Here is a 23,316-nt window from a genome sequence, read left to right as displayed (position 1 = left end):
TGCCTGCTCTTTCCCTGGTTTCTCTAGAAAGAACAGGACCGCCTGGTGCTAAATTATCAGCAACACAATGGGGGGGGGAGAAGCTATTGATGCTCATTGTCCTTTACAACATATCCCACCCATGTTCGCCGTTTTCCTTTGGACAAAACTTGGAAATTTGACAACACATACACCGCCCACGGGAGAGTAGAGATTGTTGTTGGCAACTGATCTTAGGACAAGGCTGGAAGTTAAGCAGCACGTGCTCCAATAAACAAGCGCTCCTCTACATCCTTCCCAACACTGATCAAAGAAAAAGTGTTTTAGCTCAATTGTTATTTTAAGCAAACCAACCCCCCAAAATCTTGTGACACCTATGGTTGGGAACAGGTGGATGAGTGATTTGGAGCAGTTTGCATTTTGATGTGAACCGACCTAATTCACACTTCCTGAAACAGTAAGCAAACTAGCACACAGGTGTCCTTAGAAAGTTGCTCTTTACTGAATTTTGTCACGCACTTCTTTGTTTAAAGAATTTCTGCCCCACCCTTTAGAAAGAAAAAAAAAAGGCTCTCTGGGCAACTTACAAAATTGAATTCTGAGACGGTCCCTACCCTCGGACTCATAAGACATGACACACAAGGAAAATGAAATGAAAGGAAGGAGAGGAAAGCAAGCTCAAGCTCTTAAAGATGCAGTCCTTCAACCAAAAATATGTACTGTATATTAGGGAGAAGTGTGCGTGAGAATCCATTTGTTAATGAAAATGACAATAAAATGCAAAGTGGTCTTCTAAGGCCATCACTACTTCCTGTGGAAATGCATTCCATAGTTTAACTATGCACAGGGGGAAGAAGTACTTTCTTTGGCCTGTCCTGAAACTCCCAGCATTCAGCTTCTTTCGATGTCAACAAGTGCTATGGGAGAGGGAGAAAAACCTTTCTCTATCCACTTTCTCCATAACATGCATCTGTTATACAGTATCTTCTCTTAACATGCTTTTTTCTCTAAACTGAAAAAGCTCCAAAGGTTGCAGCCTTTCCTCATAAGCGAACTGCTGCATCCTCTTGATAAAAGCATACAGGATAAGGCTTTCACTGTCTATCAGCCACAATGGGCTATGCTTTGCCTACACTGTTGGAGGCAATATGCCTTTGAATAGCAGTTGTTGGGAATCACAGAAAGGGAGAGCACTGTTGTGCTTGTGGGCTTCTAATAGGTACCTGGCTGGACACTGTGAGAACAAGATGCTGGAACAGATGGACCTTTTGCCTGATCCAGTAGGCCTCTTCTAATATTCTTTCTGGAGGCTGCATGACATTAAAGCAAACATGAAATCAGGATTGATAGACTCAGGATTACATGCAGTTCACAGGTGCCTTGCTTTAATGTTACTTTGTAAATAAATCACATCCAGGGAGACCTTCTTCCAAAACCCTACATCTCCATCCTAGCAATCCAGAGAAGGAAATTCCACTCAGCTGAAGAATGTGCTGCGTTCAGCTTTGTGCTATGCTGTATCTGTCTTACAACATAAGCAAGCAACAGAACAGTCCCATCTATAAATAACTAAGTATTCAACTGAAAAAGCTTCTCAGGCATCAAATATTGAGATAAGGTTTTCACATGTAATACATTTTTATACAGAAGTCGGGCAGAGTGATATTATAACAGGTCCAATGTTAGTTTCAACAAGTATGGTTTAATTAATCAATATAGAGTGTGATTCTGCAAACATACCCCCCCCAAATCCTACTAAATCCCTTGGATGGCAAAAATGCCTGCATTTCTACTACATAAAAAAAGGTGAGAACTTCTGGTTCCCAAACTGGATTCCATCGTGTCAGCAAAATAAACATAGCTGCCAGGTAAGCTTTAGTCAAAGGTTTAAATTTAGTACACAGCAACAACCCATAACGATGAAACAAAGAATAAAAGCCTTGTCACCTGCTCAGTTGTGGAGCAGCCAAACAATATGCCAGCAGGACCTGTTTATTTATTTTTAAAAGATTGTTCTGATGCGAAATAGAGTCTAATTTTTTTGGGGGGGAAAAACAGAAATTCAATACATTCAGAATTGTCTAGAACTGGAAGCTACTCCCTTTGAGGTGGAACAACTATTATCTAACAACTAATGTGGGTCTGGGCAAGTTAATTCACTCAGAGCTAGCTCTTAATCTTAGTCTGCATGTTCTAATCTAGGAAATGATGTCACCCTTTCCCCCCTGACTTACCTGGAAAAGCACAGGCAGAAATTCAGCAGACACCATTTCCCAGCATCAAGGAGCAATCAGAACAGCTTCACCATCTGTATTTCAGCTTGACACTTAGGCTAGTTAAAATAAATAAATAGCCCTGCTCCTGCACCTAACGATAGCAGCCTGACACACCACAGTTAAGCAGGCAAAATGTTCCCCATTACTTTATGACATCTCCAGGAAAAAGCTTCACACGATTTCTGTGGGCTGCTGTTAAAAGGAACTTCTTAGAAATTAAGCAGTATGGATTTTCAGGCTTGGATGATATCATAATTCTTCAAGGGTTAACTGACAACAGTAATTCTCTCTCTCTCTCAAGTTTGTCTGTGTATTAATAATATAAGGGTGTTCAGCAGGGATTCCTTGCAATGGGGTTATCCCAGTCCTTAGGGCAGGGGTGGGGAGCTTTTCTAGCCTGAGGGCCTCATTCTGTCCTTTCTGGCAACCTTCCAAGGGTCCTATGGAAGGAGCAGCAAATGTAAATTTTGCCTTAGCCCTGTAGGCTAATTTCTACACACGCCTCTCCATCTTCCAGTCAGGCAACCAAGGACTTATCAATGTTCAAGGACACATTCCAGCCAGGCAAAAGCACTCAAGGCAAGTTCAAGTGAGGAGTGTGACCTGGAGAGAGCCCTTAGGGCCAGACAGAAAGGCTTGGAGGGCCACATTCTCCTCCACCCCCCCTTGCTCTGAGTTGCCCGACTCCTGCTTTAGAGGTTCTGTATCTTGGGGGCATGAGTTTTGTTGTAGCAGTTGTTCCCCAGCTTTGAATTTGAGATCTATTTAGAACTCAAGTCCTAAGAAGAATCATTATTCTTTTGTAAACAGCCCCGAGGTTTTATTACTATCAAGTGAGATATAAATGGTGGGAAATAAAATAAATAAATAAATTCCCTAACAGTCTTTTTTTTTTTTTTTACATTGGTGGGGCAGTGAAGTTTAAAAAGCAGAGAAAGAGATTAGGGCTTTTGCAGATTTAATAGTAAGAACCAGTGCTTTTCCCCCCTAGAAAAATAGGTGCCCAGTACTCACCATGAAATTGTTACAGTAAGTGCGACACTTTTTAGCAACAACGAAAAGACGGGCCGGTACTGTGTACACTTGAGTACCCCCTGGGAAGCACTGGTAGGAACTACCTCTTTTATACGACAAGAGGTTAGGCATTCGATATATCGGATCCAACGTCTGAAGTGTATCGGTTTTCAAGAGGGTCCTTATCCCCTTTGAACCTGTTGCTTTTTAAAAAGATGCCTTTGTTGAAAACTAGCCTCCTTTCTTTTCATATGCAAAGGAGGAATACAACAATGATCTCCCATCAGCTGCTTCCGTTTGTCTGTGGAGAGGCTATATTCACCATTCATGCCTTTTTAGGAATATGCTTGCAAAGACATTGCCTGCAGACTGCATATAACTAGACTCGCGCCCAGGTATTGTTGCCCACGGTTTATAATTGTTTCGGAAAATATATATATTTTTATTGGGGGGAAAACAACCCTGAAATGAGAAGGAAGACTCACGAGTCACCTTAACATGAAAATATAGAGATCACTGAGTTTAAGGAAAAACTGGACCTTCAATTTACCTGCAAGATTCCAGCCCCTAGTGCGCCCGGACCCAAAGGATTATGGGAGCTGTAGTCCAAAGGGCCCCGAACGGGGGAAAAGAGGCGGAGCCGGGCGCCGAAGCTCTCGCGAGACTTGGGGTGGGGTTCCTCACCGCCTCACCTGAGGGAAGCCGCTCAGTCCCTCCCGGGCAGCGGCAGAGAGCGGACGACGAAGCCATGTCGGCCCCAGGCTCGCCGTCGTCTCTGGGGCCCCGCTGGGCCCCGACCCACGTCCAGGTGACGGTGCTCCAGGCGCGGGGGCTTCGCTCCAAGGCCAAGGGCGGCGGCGGCGGCGGCGGCGGGAGCGACGCTTACGCGGTGATGGCGCTGGGCAAGGAGAAGTTCGCCACGTCGGTGGCCGAGCGCTGCCTGGGCTCTCCCGTGTGGCGGGAGGAGGCCACCTTCGAGCTGCCGCCGCCGCCCCGGAGGAGCCTGTCGGCGGGGGGGCCTCCGCTCTCGGCCGGGCCCACGGCCGTGCTGCAGCTCACCGTCCTCCACCGCGCCCTGCTCGGCCTCGACAAGTTCCTGGGCCGCGCCGAGATCAGCCTGGCCGAGCTGCACTCCGAGGGCGGCCGCCGGAGCACACGGTGAGGGGAGAGCGAGCGGGCGAGGGGCCTCCCGTGGGGCTCCCGCTGCCAGGAGCAGTCTACCTGCTGGGGCGCGGGGCGCATGCGCGGAGGGAGGGGGCTGGTGCCAGGCGCTGCCCAGATAGACCTCCTAAATTGCATCTGATTTTCGCTCCTTCTTTGTTTAGGGAGGCATAGCAGGACTTCTGAAGGAATGCGGATAAGGGTATGCTTGAACTTCAAAGCATGCGCCAGAGTGTTGTGGCAGTGTAGGATTAGCCGGGTTCATTGGGCTTCCTCTTGATATGCGGCCAAATTAAGTATTTCTGAAGGTGTCACATCCCGCCGCGCACCCAACCCCTCGAAGTTTGCTTCTGTTCTTGGCCGCACACCTTCCCAGCTAAGGTGGGCAAAAATCTAGCTTTGCCGCCTTTTGACTGCGGTCGATCGGTTTTGTAAAAGGTAATGTGATCAATAGGAACACTAATAGGGAGGTAAAGTTGCTTTGACAGGTGAAATCCGACTTAACTATGACGATTTCAGTTACTCTTCTGTTGTTCAGTGTTGTTTTGTATATTAATGGATTGTAATTTTGGCAACATAAGTAGTATCACTATATTCACTCCTCAGTGGCACTCTTGAAAAAATTAATTTCAGTTCTGTGCTTCAGTTCTGGGTTGAAACTTGTTGGGCGCAATAATATATGTTTTTTTTACCTGTTGTGCATCTGGTGGCTTCCTTTTCTGGTGCACTTGTTGTGTGTGCCAGATATGTGACTAAAGAATAGCATCAATTAGTATGATCATATATGTAGTACTTTGTCGAGTTCCAGTTGCTGCATTTTAAGGAGGAGAAAGACTGTGATGCAAAAGGTGGAGCAGATTTGTTCTATGTTACTCCAGATGACAGATGTAAATGCAATGACTGAAAACTTTTAAGTAAGATGGTTTTGACTTTACGTTAGAAGAAACTTCTTAAGTGTATGAGTAGTTCAAAGGCGGATCAGACAGCCTCGGGAAGTGGTGGAATCTCCTCCTATGAAGGTTTGTAAGCAATGGCTAGATGCCCGTTTGCTTAGGAAGCTGTGTATTTGCAAGATTCCTGCACTGAATCCGTTGGGCATTGGACTAGATGACATCCAAGGTCCCTTACAACTCTATAGTTCTGTTTGAAGATGTTGACTTCCTGCTGACTAAATGGCATTTCCAGGTTCAGAGGCAATTTACCTATGTATGTCAGAGGCTCAAGGTCCACATGTCCAAACAGGTGTCAAACAGGATGCTGCACGAGAATTATTCATCTCAGCTGTTTATCTGACAGCAGCAAAAGCTAAGCTCTTAACAGGATGGATCATGGATTAAAAATGCCACTTTTAGTAAAGATTCCACCGTTGTCCATAGAGTTTACAGGGAGACCACGGGCGAGTCACACTCAGTCTAATCAGTCACAAGGTTGTTGTGAGAATGAAATGGGATGGGGAAATGAGAACTATGTATGTCACTCATACATAGTTATCTGAAGTAAGGGTGGGGCAAAAATGCAATAAGCAAACATTGCAAGCAGAGGCGGGATCAAACTTTTAAAAACACTTTATTAAAACTTGAAATAAACAGCAGTATAATGTGCTACACCATAATATAAAGAGTTGGTGTGGTGTAAAGGTTAGTGTCAGACTAGAACCTAGGAGACCAGGGTTCAAGTGACCGCTCAGCCATGAAGCTCACTGACTGACCTTGGCTCTCAGTCTAACATAGGGTTGTTATGGGGATTAAATGAGGAGGGGTAGAATCACGTATGCCATCTTGAGCTCCTTAGAGAAGAAGGTGGGCTATTAAACAATCAAGCAAGCTTTGTGTAAAGTATCCTGTTGATACCTTTCCTGGGCAGAGTCCTGCTGGATCACGGTAGTTGGCATACTTAATTTTATTCCATTGTTGTAAACTTCCCTAACAACCTACTTTTAGCTAAAGGGAAGAATAAACATCTATTAAATAAAATAATTTGTATCCTGCTTTGGATAGCAGTTATCTCAATGCATCCAGGAAACATGCAAGCAGGGTGTGGAACCACCAGTTCTTCCTCAGTTTTCTGCCTTGGCAACTGATATTCAGTGGTATTAATGCTTGTGAACATGGAAGTTCCATTAAGTTGTCAAAGCGAGTAGCTGATACAAATTTAGTTAATTCCTTTGGAAGATGGACCCTAGTTTAGGAGGCTCTATAATCGTGAATCCCCTAAATGTTGGCATCTTTGTCTTCTCCTTAAATCTTGGTTTGCAACGGACTGAGCAGCGTGTGCTCTTTAGAGATGTTGGTTACCAGGATGCAGTGAAATAAAATAAAAAGCTGGTTAGAATTTAACACTTTTATATTTTGGAGGTTATTGGGTCTTGTTCTATAAAATATTAACTCAGTTTGATATGGAAAAAGGGATTGGCTGAATCAAGGCTAGAAACTAACTGTTAGCACCACAGCAGAATTTGATAAATTGGACTCTTTCTGATTACTCCTCCAGTCAAAATACTAACTGGATGAGGAGGAAGTGAGAGAAAAGGGAAATAAACACTAAACAAACATCATGGGACAAGGTAGGAGTGGTGAGGTTACTAGGACTTGACACTTCCCTATTGCAAATAAATACTCTAAAGAACCGAGGCTAGATCCAAGAGGAAAGAAACCCACGCCACCCACTCAAAGGAGTATTGGCCAGGATATTCAGGGCACTTCCCTAGCACTGCTATACAACTTTTATAACATATTTCCCCATATATAGCTGGCCATTGTTTGTAGAAAACATCCCCTCCCCATACTTTTGTATTGAGATGTTGTATTGTACTTTTACTATAATAATAATAATAATAATAATAATAATAATAATAATAATATATCAATCAATCATCCCACTACAAAAAAGGTGCCTAGACATTCCTTTGTGGCAACTGTAACCACGGTTTATTGTGCGATTTGGTGACTGGCTTATATATCTGAGTTTCTAACACTAGTTTAAAAAATAAAAAAGGTAAAGGACCCCTGACAGTTAAGTCCAGTCACGGATGACTCTGGGGTTGCGGCACTCATCTCGCTTTACAGGCCCAGGAAAGCGGCGTTTGTCCGCTGACAGTTTTTCCGGGTCATGTGGCCAGCATGACTAATAATAATCATAATATTTTTTTATTTATACCCTGCCCTCCCCAGCAAAGGCTGGGCTCAGGGCGGCTAACAACCAATAATAAAAACAAGTTGATTAAAATACAATTTTAAAGATTAAGATATAACATTAAAACATTAAAATGCAGCCTCTTCACAGGAGGAGAAAGGAAAAAGAAAGAGGGGGAGGGAATCAAACGGATTCTAAGCCAAAGGCCAGGTGGAACAACTCTGTCTTAAAGGGCCTGCGGAAAGAAATCAGATCCCGCAGGGCCCTGGTCTCATTATACTGAGCATTCCACCAGGCCGGAGCCAGTGTTGAGAAGGCCCTGGCTCTGGTTGAGGCTAATCTAACTTCCTTAAGGTGTTAGACTAAATTGACTAAAACTCATGATCAGTTAAGTTTTCTTTAATAGGTTGATAGCCCTTGGGATTTCACACCTACCCAGTTATGCTTCATATTGTGCCATTTTATGTTGCTTGCTTTTACTTAAAGAGCTGTATTCTCAGTGACTAAATCTTATAAGGTTTAAACCAGTGAGTAAGAATTTTAAAAAATCTGCTTAGCATTTTATATAGTTTAAATAGCCTCATGTACACTTTCTTGTTCTTTACAAACAAGCCTGTAATGCAGATTAGTATTATTCCCATCCTGACTTGTGTAATATAACCACTTTGTGAGTTCATTACAAAAGCAATATTCAATCCAGGTTCCTAGGTAGCTTTTTACCCACATTGTGCTATTCAAGCAATTTATCTAGTACTATCAGGTGAGCTGTTGTGGACATAGCTCTATTGGCCAGCAATGATATTTGAGTTTCACATCTGAAGAGCAATAGATTCAAATATAAATACTGATAAAATAAATAATGTGGTATAGTAATTTTCCACTGATGCCTGCTTCCATAGCTATTGTAGAACAAACCCTGCCATTAAAATGTGTGTGTGCACCATGATTCTTGGCTATCTGTGTTAAGAGTATAAAAAGCAACATTTCGTAAGAATGCATAATACCCTTCTGTTTGGCAAACATATTTTTAGAATGAGCTAAACATCCTAGTTTTTAAAACTGTAAGTCACAGTGTATTACAAAAACAGTGTTTGTAAAGAACTCTTTTAAAAGTGTCTTACTGTGAATAATGGCAGCTCTCATACTCAAATATTTAACGTAACAAGTCCAGCAGGCTTACCAAGTTTACTTTGGCAGTCTTGACTGCTTTATACAGCCATGATAAGTATTCAAAGTATGTTAGAAACAAATGTCTTGTTCATGACACTTTATTGTTAGAATAAACAGCACAAGTCAGAGTTGAAGCACTTTATTAGTTTTACAGATGAAAATTGGGGCTTCAAGGTTTATGTCAGAATCTATCAATTAAGAGGTAGCTCACTAATCAACACCACACCCTTAACATGTGGACAGACAATGCAAAGATGCAATTCAGACCAGTTAATATTTTTTCATCTGAAGGCAGGGAGATCTGAAATTTGGATGAAACTGTTGCTAGATCTCAAGACTGGATGCTTATTCGTAAAACAGAAACACGTCACTGTGCTGAAAGAATTAGATGTCAATGAGATTATTTCTGACAAGCCTTTTCCCTGATGTGGTAGTACTGTATGTGCTTTTTGTTTTGTTTTTTTAAGGGTAATCTTTTAGCCATGCAATAACTTCCTGTAGTTTGCCTAGAAATAGTTTCACCATGCTATCCGCTGTTTTAGGAAATTGGGCCAAATGATGAGCTTTTAAAATGTGAATATAGAAAATCACTCACTTGTGTTCTAGTGCTTTCCCTCCTCTAGTTCTTCTCTTTTGTTTCCTTTCCTGTTTTGATATGTATGCTTTTAAGGCATGCAATTTTCTGAAAATATTGTCGGAAAATTCCATATTTTGGGAGAAATTGCATGCTTTTGTACATAAGCTGCTGTTTCTGTTCTAAAACTTTCCTGGTAATGACTTTCTCATTTTCTCTCTTTCTAGCTCTGTATCCTCTCCTGTATCCAGCTTCGTTCAAGACTGTTCTGCAGAATTTGTCTTGGTTCATGTTGTGCCTTTCAGGGAGTAAAAAGGTTAGACAATCTAAGATGGCGTGCATCTTGGGTTTTAGTGCAGAAACAGAGTTCCTCTGACTATTGATACCTTTTATGCAGATGTCTTCATGGCGTAACCTTAAATGGAGAGGTAGCTGTTTGGCAATGGACAAGGTCATGCTGTGGAGCTGTTATACCATAACTCATGAACTAGTAAGGCTTGCTGATGTTGCATGATACCAGAGCATAACAGCACAGGTTAGGTGGAGCTGTTAAGCGATCATGGGACTCGGCTTAGTAGCAGAGCCTTTCCTGTGTCTTGCTGCAAGATTATATGAATATTTGGGGGAACCCATTGCCCTAAACAATGGATAAATTTACAGTAAAAAATCAACCCTTTCCTGGCATGGTTCTCATTGATCCTCTGGGGGAGGCCCCAGAAAGCAATTCTGGAGAAACACTTGTTTTGTGAGGGTGCTTATAATTATTACATGATTGTAATCCCCTTTATTGAACCACACTTCCAAGGACTTAACTGAGAACCATGAAGCTCCAGACAAAGTCTGTAAATATGTGCCACATGACACATTTAATCTAGCTTTGAAGTCCTGTGTCAGAAAAGGTGAAATTGAAATATAGGTAACTCACAATGCTTATTTTACCTACGTGATTGCTGATTTGGGCCAGGGGGTGGAGCAGAACAAACAAATAAATGGAGAGTGGAGGAAACATTACAGAGTAGCATCCTAGAGCCCTCATGCTGCCTGCCGAGAACCAGGTAAGCGAGATACCTGGTTCTGAGGGTTCCTGGCTTTACACAATTTTGCTTTTATGTTCAATGGCCAGGAATGTAACCACTACATAAGATGCAAGTTAGCTGTAATTATATCTTCTGTTAGTACAGGCATAGGCAAATGGCTCTCCAGATGTTTTCGGATGACAGCTCCCATCATTCCTAGCTAACAGGACCAGTAGTCAGGGATGATGGGAGTTGTAGTCCCAAAACATCTGGAGGGCTGAGTTTGCCTATGCCTGTGTTAGTATGTCTGTGAATATTCACTTGGATGAGAAAACAAACTTTTTCTAGACATCTTGGGAAAATGCCCAACATACTGGTTGCATGCCGGCTACCAGTTTCTGATCACGGATCTGTAGAGACCCTCTGTTCCAGGAGTGACGTCCTTAGCATTTTTGAAATCTTTGCATGATGCTTCCAGAGTAACTATTTCTGAGACTCATGTGGTAATATGGATAAATTATTTCATAACAGCATGTTCTCCTTTTAAAATAGGCTATTTCTTCTCTTCTCTTCCTCTTCCCCTTTACTTTTTCTTTTCTTTTCTTTTTCGAAAATGGACTAAATGCCACTAATATCAGTCTATAGACCTATCTGGCATTTTGCTTACATGGAGAACCTGACTCTGTTTAGCTTGAACTGAAAATTAACTATTTTATATGTAACACACCCTGAGACCTTGTGGGAAAAGGGTGGGTAGGAAATATTTAAGCCCCTGATGCTGAACCTTTGCTGTTCTTTATTTATACAGATGGTACAAGCTTCACTCCAAACCAGGAAAGAAGGAAAAAGAGAGAGGTGAGATTGAGGTGGATATCCAATTCATGAGGAGCAACATGACAGCCAGCATGTTTGATCTGTCCATGAAAGATAAGTCACGGACACCATTTGGCAAGCTGAAAGACAAGCTAAAGGGGAAACGAGGCAATGGATTGCCAGACACAGCTTCAGCTATTGTTCCTAGCATTAGTCACTCCCCGGCTGACAGTGAGGAAGAGTCAAATGAGAAAGAAAAGAAAAAATCAAAGTTCAAGACCTTATTCTCCAAACCTGGTTTACAGAAAAGCAACCTCTCTCAGTCCATGTCTGTGTTACCTTCTCTCCAACCGGTTACAGAGAGAGTTCGACTTAATCCCAGTGACTTTTCATCGCGGTGGAGTGATAGTGATGATGACACTTTAACTCCTGTTTCAGAGAGTAAGTATTGTCTATTGAAAAGAGAATAAATTTCTCATATGTTTTAACAGTTGTGTAATTTACAAAGTGTGCTAAGTAGTAAAATGTGCCATTTCTTCATAATAGTTAAAGCTGGACTTCTTGTATTATTTAAAGACAGTGCTTGGAAGCTGTGAAGAAACAGAAGTGTCTTCATGATTGTGCCTAATAGTTGTAAATGAGTAGGATGCAGGTGGATGTCAGTGGTCCCCAACCTCAGTGTACTGCTGTTGTTAAGAGCCATCAGTTGATCTAGGGCTGGATTAGGTATTAGTATTTTCAGTAGTATTGGGACTTGTGCTTTCACTATTCTGATGCTGATTTCTTTCTTTTCAGAACCCTCCACAAATGAAGATAACCTGCTTTATCCACCTTCCACCAAGTCTCATAAGAGAACAGGTAGTGCAGATAACAAGCAACTAAACCAAATCTCCTCCAGTAACACCAAGAAGGATGTACATTCTTTATTTGGTGGACTGAAGTCCAAAAGTGACCCCACTTCCCGGTCCAATGTGTGTATCAATGGCAGTCATGTTTACATGGAGGAGCGTGACCCCAAAAGTGATACTCTTCCAAAAGACAGCACTCTATCTTCCCCTCAGATATCCCAGCGAAAACGGCTCTTTTTGTCCCAGGAGAACTTGTCTTCTGAACCCAGTAAGGAACCTGAAATGACAGGAAGACTACCATCTGACAAAGGACCACCAGGGTCTTCTTCCCTGGAGTCCTTTAAAGCCATGACTCTACCATCATACAAGTTGCTGAGTGCTGGGGATATGCCAGAAAGCAACACTCCAGTTATTTCAGACACTCCAAAAGAAACCAAAGAGAACAAAAAGCAGGAGAACAAGAAATCTGGCTTGCTGTCTCTTATGACAGGGAAAAAAGAAGCTAAAGTTAGTGAGGAAGTAGAGAGCAATGCAGACACCACTCCAAAGGTGAAGGAAGTAAAACGTAACGAAAAAGAGTTGGCCAAGAAAGAAGCAAATCCTTTTGAAGTCCCTGTGGATAACAGAAGAGGTCATAGCTCAGATAAGAGCAGCACTGCGGACCTCCGAATCACAAAGGCATCCTTGAACCCTTTTGATGAAAACATCTCAGCAGAAGAGAAGCCAGAAAAAAACTCAGCTTCTGTGAAACCATCTCAGACCAAACCCGTCAAGCCCAGGTTAGTCTTGAGAAATGAATTTTGAGATCTTGAGATGCTTTAAAGCTATTGCTACCCAGTGGTTTTCATTGTATGTCATAGAAAATATTTACTTTACAGGCTGAGTAAGAATTTTCCTCCTGATAGGGCAGGCATGCCCTGTGTAGGTTTCAGTTGACTAGTAACTCTGCAGGTAATCTGTAGGGTTTCTGTCTCTAGCCTTCTTGAAAGGAGAGAAATGGCAATGCATGCTGCCTTCAGAACAAAGATGATCCACTTTCTTGCAAGGGGAGGGCAAAGAGAGCGAGTCAGTCCCTCTTCTGCCTCCAGGATGGAATGCTGTCTAGCAGAGAATGTATCCCAGCTGGCTGAACTTGATCCTTTCTATCTCTTCTCCCCACTGCCCAACTTACAGGGAGAGGAATCCAAACAAAGGCAGGCACTAGCTTTGTTGTGTTTGCCCAGCTGGTCAAATGCAGCTGAGCTAGTTTTCACTCATCTTTTTATGTCTTATCTTTTTTTGCTGAGGAGAGGAAAAGACGGTGGTTAGTCCAGCCAACGTATTGGGCTTGTCTGACCCAGAAAACTGGTGTAACTAGCTAGCCGCTGCTCTTTGTGGCAAGGAGGAATTTTAAAACACAATTATGGGTTAAAGTCTTTGTATCAATGTCATGTAGGTGGGCCAAGGCCTGAAGTTCTTTAGCCCTCCCAGACTTAAAGCATTAGTTCTAAATCAGGAAGGAGAAAGAGAACAGCTGTGTTTCGTGAAGAAACAGCCAGTGCTTCTGGCAGTTGTCCTTCATGGTTCCTTCTTGCTTGAGTTGGGGAGGGGTATGATATTATCTGTCTTCTGTCGTCTGAAAGTAGAGGTGGGAGGAATACTGAGATGGAGCAGGAAAGACTCAGAAAAGTTGATATTTAAATATTCAGACATGTATATAAGTGCTGTGAACACCATTAGTGACTTGGCTTTGTTTTTATGTTATTGACACTGGTGCATGTGGGAGAATTGCTCCCTATTGCTCTAACTTTAAACTTATATCTCTTTCTTTACAGTTGTAACTAGTGAAATAACATTCTTTTAACATTGTTGGGTGACCTTGTTTCTGTTCAGCTCCTGCAAAATGATTAAAATTTGCACCTTTCAGCAATCTAAAATGCAATTTTTATGGCTTGGTGGAATGCAACTTTTAGATAAGACGTTGTTTCCTGCCTTACTCCCGTATGCTTGGTGCTTTGTATATTTCACTATACTACTAATACTGTACTATGATAATGCTATAATGTAATTGGGATTAAAAAGGTGTTCCATTGAAAAGAGATGTTACTGATAGACTTTTTAAAATGTACAAAACACTTTCATTCAGGCAACGTGTTGTTTTCTTTTATAAGCATTTGCTACTGTTAAAAGGTAAATTATAATATGAAGGGGGTGGTTTGCTAAAGCCCTACACCTTTCCTATTCACTTAACATGCAGCAGCCTTGTTAAACTTGTCTTCAAAATGTTTCTGCCTGTCTTACGTTGCATCTGCAACTGACATGCAGGTTTTATTTTGTCCCTTTTTACAGACTGGGCGTGTCTTCAGAGGATGAAACCAAAGCCACTTCTGCTATTTCTGCACCTCCTTCTGCTTCTCTTTTCTCTCCTTCCTATCACTCTAATAAAAACAACCCTTTTATCTCTAAATTTGATCCAGAAGAGCAACCTCGGGACACTGATAGGTTTGCTAGTGACAACAATCCGTTCACAATAAAATGGGGACAGAAATCCAAGCAAGATACTGAATGCTTTATAGCTACTTCTTCTGCTTCTGGAAATGAAAATACACCATTTGCTCCTAAAAGGGAACAAGAATCCCAGATAGAGGATTCTTCAAACTCTGCTAAGGCTCCCCTGCCTGTTCCTGCAACTTCTGTTCTTGAGTTGGATCCTTCTGCTTTTCAGCTTTCTGATATTGATAATCCTCCCATGTCTAAAGTGGGAGAGGACTCTGAAAGTTTTAACAGTCCTCCAGCATCTTTCTCTACTTCCTCCTTAGCAGGAAACCTTGATGATTCCAAGCATGTTCATGTTGTGCCTTCAGAGAAGCCCCAAAAGGAAGGTTTAACTAATCAGATAGATCCTGTATCCACTTTTCCTGGATCTCTAGCTGGCAGTCACCCTTCCCGGTTTTATGATAGGGTTGGACTCATCCTAAAGTCTCAGGGCAATGACAAAGTGCACATAGTGCCACCATTTAAGGAAAACCGAGGGAGCATAAAGAAGTCAGTAACCTTTGCCCTTGAGGATGAAAATGTGGGGAGTAGTGGCGACGATGCTTCAGATGGTGAAGATTCAGTTGAGAGCTGGCATGATGAAAACAAGATTTCAATAAATCCCACTGAAAGGAATGAGAGGCGAAGACCTGAACTATATGTAGAACATTGTGCCGCACCTGAGCCCCGTAATGGAAATGTACAATCTCTTCATAACAGTGAGGGTCCTTTGGAAAGACAGGCTGAAGCCGGCTTCTCAGTTAAAGTAGAGCCACCGGTTCCAACTCCGAGAATTCTTGCGCCTTTGCCTAACATGCCGAGGACTGTGTCGGGTAGCAGTTCTATCTCTGAGCCCCCAAAGCCAGCACCAAGAAGTGCCCTGAAACAAAAAAAGAGTGTATCTGTTTCTTTGATGGATGAATCAGAAACAGAAAATGGGTCAAGCTCTGCCTCTACATATAAAGAATTTTCTGCAGAAAATTCTTTCATCTCTAGTGAAAAACTAACAAGCGATAGCTCATTAGCAACTTCAGTATCCAATATACTTAGTTCTGGAAGAGATGGTGGAACCATGGATTCCTCTCAAAGTATTAGTACCGATCTCCCTCACTACGCAACAAGCACACAGCCTGGCAATTTGATCCCTGGAGATCTGAATGTAAAACCCACCACCCTTTTTGTTATTCCAGAAGTGGGATCGGATGATGAGCAGCTGAGTGATTATTCCCAAGGTACTGAAAAGATTGCAGTTTCTGGAGATTTGTCCAGGAGTGGAGATGGTTCCTCAGAGTTACGGTCCTCCATTGAGGAGGGAGAGCTGACATCAAATAAAAAGGTGACTGGTGAGAGGCAGACTGTATCGCTTCTCATGAAGACAAGTGCTCCTGATGATGGATTTGAACTAAACAAACCATTGGTTGCACCTTCAGCACTAGCCCTTGAAAATGCAAGCCATGATGTAAAGGGATTGGAGCAGAAGAATGCTGACAGCGCAAAAGAAAATAGACAGGGTGATAGTCCTGAGTTCTCTGTTAAGCCTGTTCATCTTTCCCCTCTGCCCAGTTCTTCTGACTCTATTAGTTCTTTCCAATCTGATGCTTCTGGCTGTAATAGAGCAGAACCTACGAAAAAAGCTACAGCAGAGGGCTTGGGTACCAAAGTGGATCCCTCTGGCAAGAAGAAGCTGCTCCAGGCATGGGTTTCACCCTCTGAAACACATCCCAATCAGAATCTGCAGAGTGATGGAACTTATCCTGCTAAGCTCAGGTGAGAGGAATTGGGGGGGGGGGGAGCAAAGATAAAGGCTCAAGTGCTATACTGTGCATGGCTTTGATTCTTCCCTCCCCTTTTTAATGCAGTAAGGGATTTTGTGTCCTATGGACAGGTGAAAATATTTCCCTGTTGATCTGTATCTATTTCTTGTAGCAATGTCAATGAAGGAATAAAATTGAGCAAAGGTTTGTTTTGCTTAGGCAGTAATCAGACTCTATTTTCACATTGTTGTGACATGACAATAAAGGTATCATAAACAGGAACCAGCACTTCATATTTTACCTCTAATTTTACTTTATTTTTTAAATCCACTGTCCTGTTAAAATACTAAATATAGTTTTCATGTTCTGCCAAAATAAGTGAAAGCAGCAGTTGGATAAATGCTTAACTTTTTTTAAAAGCGGTGTTAGTTGTGATCATAAGTGCAGTGCAATTTACTGCGGCACAGGTTTTGTGTTACCTAGATTTCTGAAGTGTTCCATGGGTGTAATTTAACTAAAAAAGAAATCAAGGCAAACTTTTGCAATGAACTTTGTTGAAAACTCTACTTTTCACACTTGCTAAACATCTGGGTAACTACACAAATATCCAAGGAACCAACCATATTTTATTTGGGGGGGGGGGAGGAGGAACAGATGTTTAGAACCAGCAAGAGTGTCAGACTAGGATTCCACTCAGTGATAGGCCAGTCTCTATGTCTAACCTCCGTCACAGGGTGATAGTGAGGAAAATTGGGGGTGGGTGGGCATGTATTCAAGGTCCTTGAAGGGATATAAATAAATAGGTAAGTAAAACTTTTTATTTGAGAGCTTCTAAATCAGTCTTGAAGTGTAGAGAGGAGGGCAGAATAAATCTTCTGTTTTAACAGTAAATATAAAATCTAAACTTGCACTAATAGAGGTACGTAGAAGAGGAAAATGTACTTTATTCTTTTTAGAAGCCAAAGCAGGAACATGTGTGCATGCAGTGCTTCATGCAAGACCAAAGGTAAAGGTAAAGGGACCCCTGACCATTAGGTCCAGTTGTGGCCAACTCTGGGGTTGCGGCGCTCATCTCACTTTACTGGCCAAGGGAGCCAGTACAGCTTCCAGGTCATGTGGCCAGCATGACTAAGCCGCTTCTGGCGAAACCAGAGCAGCGCACGGAAATGCCATTTACCTTCCCACCAGAAGGGTACCTATTTATCTACTTACACTGTGTGCTTTCGAACTGCTAGGTTGGCAGGAGCAGGGAGTGAGCACCGGGAGCTCACCCTGTAGCGGGGATTTGAACCACTGACCTTCTGATCGGCAACTCCTAGGCTCTGTGGTTTAACCCTTCAGACCAAAAGGAGAACTGCACAAAATTGTTCAGGTACAAAGTACTATAGGATTGCCTGAACTAATTGTGTGTGCTTCTTTCAGACTTCATCCTGTGAAACCAATGCATACTACAACAAGCAAATCATCTGCAAAAAACCAGAGCATAACATCAAAGATCTTGGATAACCAAAATGAAGCCGATATAAAGGTAATTTAATACATACTATATTTTAAAGCCTAATTGGGTGGTCTGTGCCCTGAGTTAGGAAGCTTGTAAATTTTTTGGCGGGATTAGACAAACTGCAAAGGGGTATAGTCGTTTGGAGACAGAAATGTGTTCAAGTTTTCTAGGTGTACGATTCCCCCTGCCCCTGCTATCCTACCCATCTGGGCAATTTTCTGAGCCTTTTACTGACACAAGTTTAGATCTGTGAGTGGGTATGAATTCCCCAGGCTCAAAATTTGCTATCTTCACCAAAGGACTTTGGCCTGAAAGGGATTTTTGTTTTCAGATAAGCAAGGTTTAGTGATTTAGTGCCTCCAACTAATATTGCAAATGATCTGTTTGGTGTTTGAGCACAAAACCTGAATTATTATCACTTAACTGAAACAACCACTACTGCTGCTGCTTTGTATTTATTTAGTACTTTTTGCATGTTATGAGGAGGGTCTTATCTTCACTTTTCCATGTTTATTACTGGGAAGAAATAGTTGAAGGCAGGTGTACAGAAACCTTGTATGCACATTTGTCTGCATGCCATAAAAGTACTTACTGGCAAATCCTGAAATTCTAGTTTTTTGTGAATCTTCAGTAGCTTTTAAGATGCTTTGACAGATGACCTCTTTGCTCTGACATCATTCCTGGGATTCCCCAGTAATCCCTGAAACCAAAGGTTTCTATACCTTCCTTCTGATCCTTTGACGCCATCCTTGCAACAGTGCTTGATATCAAAATGACTTTACCCTGTTCATTCTTCCTTCCTAAAGAAATATGATCCTTCAGATCCCGCCTACGCTTATGGCCAGCTGACACACAGCGAGCTGATCCAGCTGGTCTTGAAGCAGAAAGATGTGATTGCAAAGCGAGATCAGCAGGTGCGGGAGTTGGAAGACTACATTGATAACTTGCTTGTCAGAGTTATGGAGGAAACCCCTAACATTCTTCGAGCTCAAGCTCATGTGAATAAGAAAGCTGGAAAGATGTGAAGGAACCAGTTTAACCTAATCAGTGGCCTTCTTACTCAAACTTTGGAAGCAGTGAATGTGGAAAAGCTGCTTGTACCGAAACAGATTATTATTTACTTGTCTTAGGATAGAGTTGACTTACCTTGGAGACTGCCTTATATAATCTACAAAGTCAATAGTGTTAAAAAAACACCTTTTACCTTTTAGCACACTGTACATGTTTTGCTGCTCCGCAGGTGAAAGGCCTGAAATTATGGGACTGTGGAAGGAGTTGTGAGCCAGATTTTACCTGTGAATAAGCTCCAAGGGGCACATTTTTAAGGGTTTAGTCAAAAAACGAACACTTCTCTGTAGTTTTTCGACTCCTGATTTCTTGACTTTTAGGATATTAAGTTTTAGTGCAATATAAGCAATCATATTTACATTAGATATACTGGATGAATAAATATTTTTGAAGTACCTTGTTTGGATTTGAGTTCCTGGGAAATAAGCACTTCCACCTGAAAGCTGGTTGCCTCTCTGCCATTAGGAATTTCTGTTGTTCTAGCTCCACTGAATCAGTAATTATTAAGATTAAACAGCTCATTCGTTTGGGTGGGGCTTAAGCTGTGCAGGTTTCCTGCCAATTGTGCAAAATTGCCTGCATTTGCCTTTGGGAAGTAAGGAAGATCCATAGTTAAGAAATAAAAAGTGATGGTGGTTGTGCGAGCAAACCCTGCTGGAGTGCCGTGATACCACTATCAAAATGAAATGTCATTTGAGTAAGAGGAGGTTAGCTTCTAAGCACTAAACTGACTTCCGTGTCTTATGGTGGTCAGTACAGGACGTATTAAACTTTTGAAATCAATACTATTTAAACTAATTGCCAGAAGCGGCAGCCTGGCTGGCTTGCTTCATTGCAGCTGGTTGCTTTAAGTACAGTTAAATGAGAGGGGCATTCCCCCTGCATTTCCCCATAGGTGTTAAAATGCTCAAACCTGTGGGTTTTCAGTAGCTGACTTTGGAGGTACACATTAATCCCTCATCACTGAAATTCTTACTTTTAAAATGTTTGTTCCAGCTGAAAGTCCATAAAAGCATCTTGCTTCTTATTTCCCAGATTTGACTACTTTTCTTTCGTTCTTAAGTTTACTTTTGAATTGCTGATCTTTCCCTTTTGTCTTTGGGTATGTTACCCCTCTGTTCAGAAGTCTGCTTAGATCTTTATTTTTGAATACAGGAAAAGCATCCGAGTATATCGAATCAAAGAGACTGAACAGATTGCTCTGATTCAATAATCCCAGGTGTCTTTCCATTTGTGAATACTTTCTATTGTTTCATTTTTGACCAGTTCCTCAACATGCTGATAAAATTTTTCAGAAGTTTTTTTTATTATTATTATGAAAGGGTTGAAATGCAGATAAAAACACATTTCTACTGTCAGCTAAAGTAGCTTCCATCAGTTTTCCCAGGTTTTTTGTAATACTTCTTTCCACATCTTTTCTATTTCAGAAATTCCTGATTAGAGAATGTTGATCTTATCTTGTTTATGCCCAGTTTCTTTATTATATGTTTCTTTCCTTTGCAGTTCCAAATGTCTCTGCTCTAACTTTGAGCAGCTTTTGAATGTATTGCCTTGTAGCTCAAACCAACTAGGAGGAATAACTAGGGCAGGCATAGGGAATCTGGCCCTCCCAATGTGCTTGGACTCAACTCCCATCCTCCTCACGGATGGCCATTGGGAGCCCAAAGGTATCTGGATGACCACATGTTTCTCAACCCTATAAGAGAGGCTTAGCACAAAGCTGTATGTGTGCAATGTCTCGCTGTGCCTGTTTTGGTTCCAGCTTCTCTATCTGTATGAACGGTTTCTGAAGTCAGACGACACTTTCCTCAGTTACAAAAGATTCTGTTTATGCTGCTGCATAAATTGCTGGAAGATGTGAATAGTCAGAATTACTGCAATATGATTTCTGCTGCAGACTAAAACAACTGGAGACTTTTTCTGATTTTATTTTTTATGGATCTTAGTCCTGGGTTGAAGATTGAATTCTTAATTTCAGTATCTCCATCTGCCCCTTAATTTTTAAAGGGTAACTTTACATTTTGGTCCCTTACTCTGGATGGGGCACTAGCCCAGTATATGAGTTTAAAGTTTCCAAAGGATTAACTTTTGTAGGTTTCCTAATAAAACAATACATCCACCATCACTAGGCATTTGGGGTGAAATCCATATTGACCATTGTATGGGAAATTGAACTATTTGAAGATAGCAACTATAAGGTAGAGCATGGCTTTTTGCAAGCTGAAGCTTGTATATGCACTTTTGGCTTCCAGTCAGATCAACTGTGATTAAAAAAGTATATTGTTGAAAATCTGAGCTACAAATGCAGGCAGCCAAACAGCAATCAAAGTGATGTCTGAAGACGTGGACGGATTAATTTTCATGCTTTTGACTGTAGCCATTCTTCATTTTCTGCCTATGCATTTTCAAGAGGGATGAGCTTGGCACTGTGAGCTTGGACTCCATGTTCCTGTTGCCCTACATGGAGTGTGGTGCTTGTTGAATAGATTTGTCTATCTTCTTGCATAGTGCTAATTCTCTTGATGAAATCCTCTGGCTGATGCTGTCACCTTGCCTCAACTAGGTCAATGAATTCAGGTGATTGAAAAAGGAGGAACTGTTGTCTACCATATCTAAAATCTCCAGGGCCTGTGGTGTTTTCACATATCTGTGGCTCCATAATAGCTGGAGCATAAAGTCTGTAAAGGCAAACTTCTTTCGTGTAAAACCAGCATTTAGATACTTGGGCATCTTTTTAAAGCTAGTATATCTCATTTAAATGAACCAAATTGCTTTTTAAAAACTTTATTTTAAGAGGCTTAATGCCTCTTTGCTCCTGCTGGAGCCATAAGCACACAGGCACATGCTTTTGGGAACAAGTATTTCATTGAAATATAGTTTTACTATGTACTAGAAAATGTTTATTCCTGATGGTTATATGGTCCCAAAGTACAGTGGACATTTGTGTTTAATTCATATTCAGTAGGAATGGATCTAGTAACAAATAGTGTTGAGTGTTTTAATAGAAATGGTACAGGACCAGCTTCCAGCTGATTGTGAAAATCTTCTAGTTTATAACCTGACCTAAAATTTCCAGGGACCACAGGGCTGTAGCTGGCAACACAGTGTGCCACATGCAAGAGAGAGTATTGTCACTAGGCCCAAATCAGCTGACCATTCTTCATATAAAAGTCTGCTCATTTGTATACATTTTTATGAGATTTGGGCAATACACAGCAAGGATACCTTGCAATCTGTGCCTTCTAATTGGTATCTGTGACTTATGCAATCCTGACATCGAAATGCTGAATTTTGTGAAAAGTGTGGTACATTGTGAGGGATGTTTCCCCTTGTGCAAACATTTGCTCAGTGCTTAATGTTGAAGGATCTGAATGTATATATTCTACCTTGTTACTCTTGGTACTTAATCCCATTGGGTTTTTGTTTTTTTACGAAGATCTTCATCCTTGTGAAATGTTAAAAATAAAGTTATTTAAACTTGTGAGAACACTTGTGTTTCTTTGCGTATCTTCACAACCTTTAAGTGAAGAATGCTGTATGTATAATTCACATTATTGCACGCTATATCAGAATGGTTCCTAGGTCCATACTGATAGAAACGATTCTCTGCTGTACAAGGACTGGATTTCATCATGGTAATTCCAAAGTGTGAAAGAAAAAGGGCTTCATATGCAACTGGAACTTCTATTGTGAGAGCTGTTTGTACATAAAGCCTTATGGATTTTAAGAAGCATGCATTCCTCACACCAGAGCCAGAGGTGTCCATGCACTTCTTTTTTTAAACCCAAAATCCAGGACTTTTGGTTTAAAATGTAAAATCCCACCCTGCCCTGGATGGCCATGTAGGACCTCCAAAAGAGGACATATGTAAATCCTAGCATAGATCCCTTGTACCTTAGGACCTGATGTGATCAAATGTTTCGCCAATAAAGACCTAAACTTCCAATTGCTTGTCCTCATTGGGGCTAGGTGCGCTCAAGGTGCAGCATGATTCAAAAATGGTCTGCTACATTCAACATCTATCTTACAGCAGCATAATGTTTACCTTTCCCTGAATGGCTTGGCAGATACTTCCATTGCCTGGTGAGGTCAGTAGGAATTGAACTGAAGAGACCTTTGCCCTGGTGTGGGGCATTCCATAATTGTGGCATCAAAACTAAGCAGGCTAGGGTAGCCCTGTGTGCTGCATTAGAGAGGACAATCCTCTATTTGAAGGTTGTACGTTCCAAGCATGGATTAAAGATAATGAACCACAAGGGAGAGCAGAGGCCTTGAATTTGCCCAGCACCAGTTAATACTTGGACAGCAGCTACACAACTCACCTGATCTGTCCTCCTCACTATAGGAAGATGCAGAGGAGTTTTTTAGCCAGACCTTACAGGAACTCAGTTCCGGCACCTCTCAGGTGAGCACCATTGCATTATAAGAGAAGAAGGGAGGAGTTCATGGTGAGTTCCAGCACCTCATTTTCTAGAAAAACAGCACTGGGAACCATA

General features: G+C 41.7%; 1 protein-coding gene across 8 annotated transcripts; it reads left to right on the top strand.

Annotated features, from left to right (window-relative positions):
• Positions 1-3,927: 3,927 nt before the first annotated feature.
• RAB11FIP1 (RAB11 family interacting protein 1) lies at positions 3,928-22,307 on the top strand. 8 transcript variants are annotated; one of them, XM_083588331.1, is made up of 7 exons: positions 3,931-4,427; positions 11,131-11,576; positions 11,931-12,762; positions 14,312-16,008; positions 16,117-16,264; positions 17,674-17,779; positions 18,559-22,307. In XM_083588331.1, the coding sequence occupies exons 1-7, from the start codon at positions 4,018-4,020 to the stop codon at positions 18,775-18,777; spliced, it is 3,858 nt and encodes a 1,285-aa protein (XP_083444457.1). In that variant the 5' UTR covers positions 3,931-4,017; the 3' UTR covers positions 18,778-22,307. The 8 variants fall into 8 exon arrangements, with proteins under 8 accessions (XP_083444458.1, XP_083444456.1, XP_083444457.1 ...); XM_083588334.1 differs by lacking the exon at positions 3,931-4,427 and adding exons at positions 4,606-4,632; positions 9,534-9,622 and having other exon boundaries at positions 14,312-16,264; XM_083588335.1 differs by lacking the exon at positions 3,931-4,427 and adding exons at positions 5,265-5,278; positions 9,534-9,622 and having other exon boundaries at positions 14,312-16,264.
• The last annotated feature ends 1,009 nt before the right edge of the window (positions 22,308-23,316 follow it).

The sequence above is a fragment of the Podarcis filfolensis genome (genome assembly GCF_964270895.1).
Source record: "Podarcis filfolensis genome assembly, chromosome: 15".
In the NCBI taxonomy this organism is placed as follows: Eukaryota; Metazoa; Chordata; class Lepidosauria; order Squamata; family Lacertidae; genus Podarcis; species Podarcis filfolensis.
This window is presented reverse-complemented; position numbering and strand designations above follow the sequence as displayed.

Excerpts from the sequence above, each read along its gene's own strand:
- RAB11FIP1 (XM_083588330.1), top strand. The coding sequence starts at position 4,018 with ATGTCGGCCCCAGGCTCGCCGTCGTCTCTGGGGCCCCGCTGGGCCCCG. Across the intron at positions 4,428-11,130 it reads GGCGGCCGCCGGAGCACACG|ATGGTACAAGCTTCACTCCA; the intron begins GTGAGGGGAGAG and ends TTATTTATACAG. Across the intron at positions 17,780-18,558 it reads AAAATGAAGCCGATATAAAG|AAATATGATCCTTCAGATCC; the intron begins GTAATTTAATAC and ends TCCTTCCTAAAG.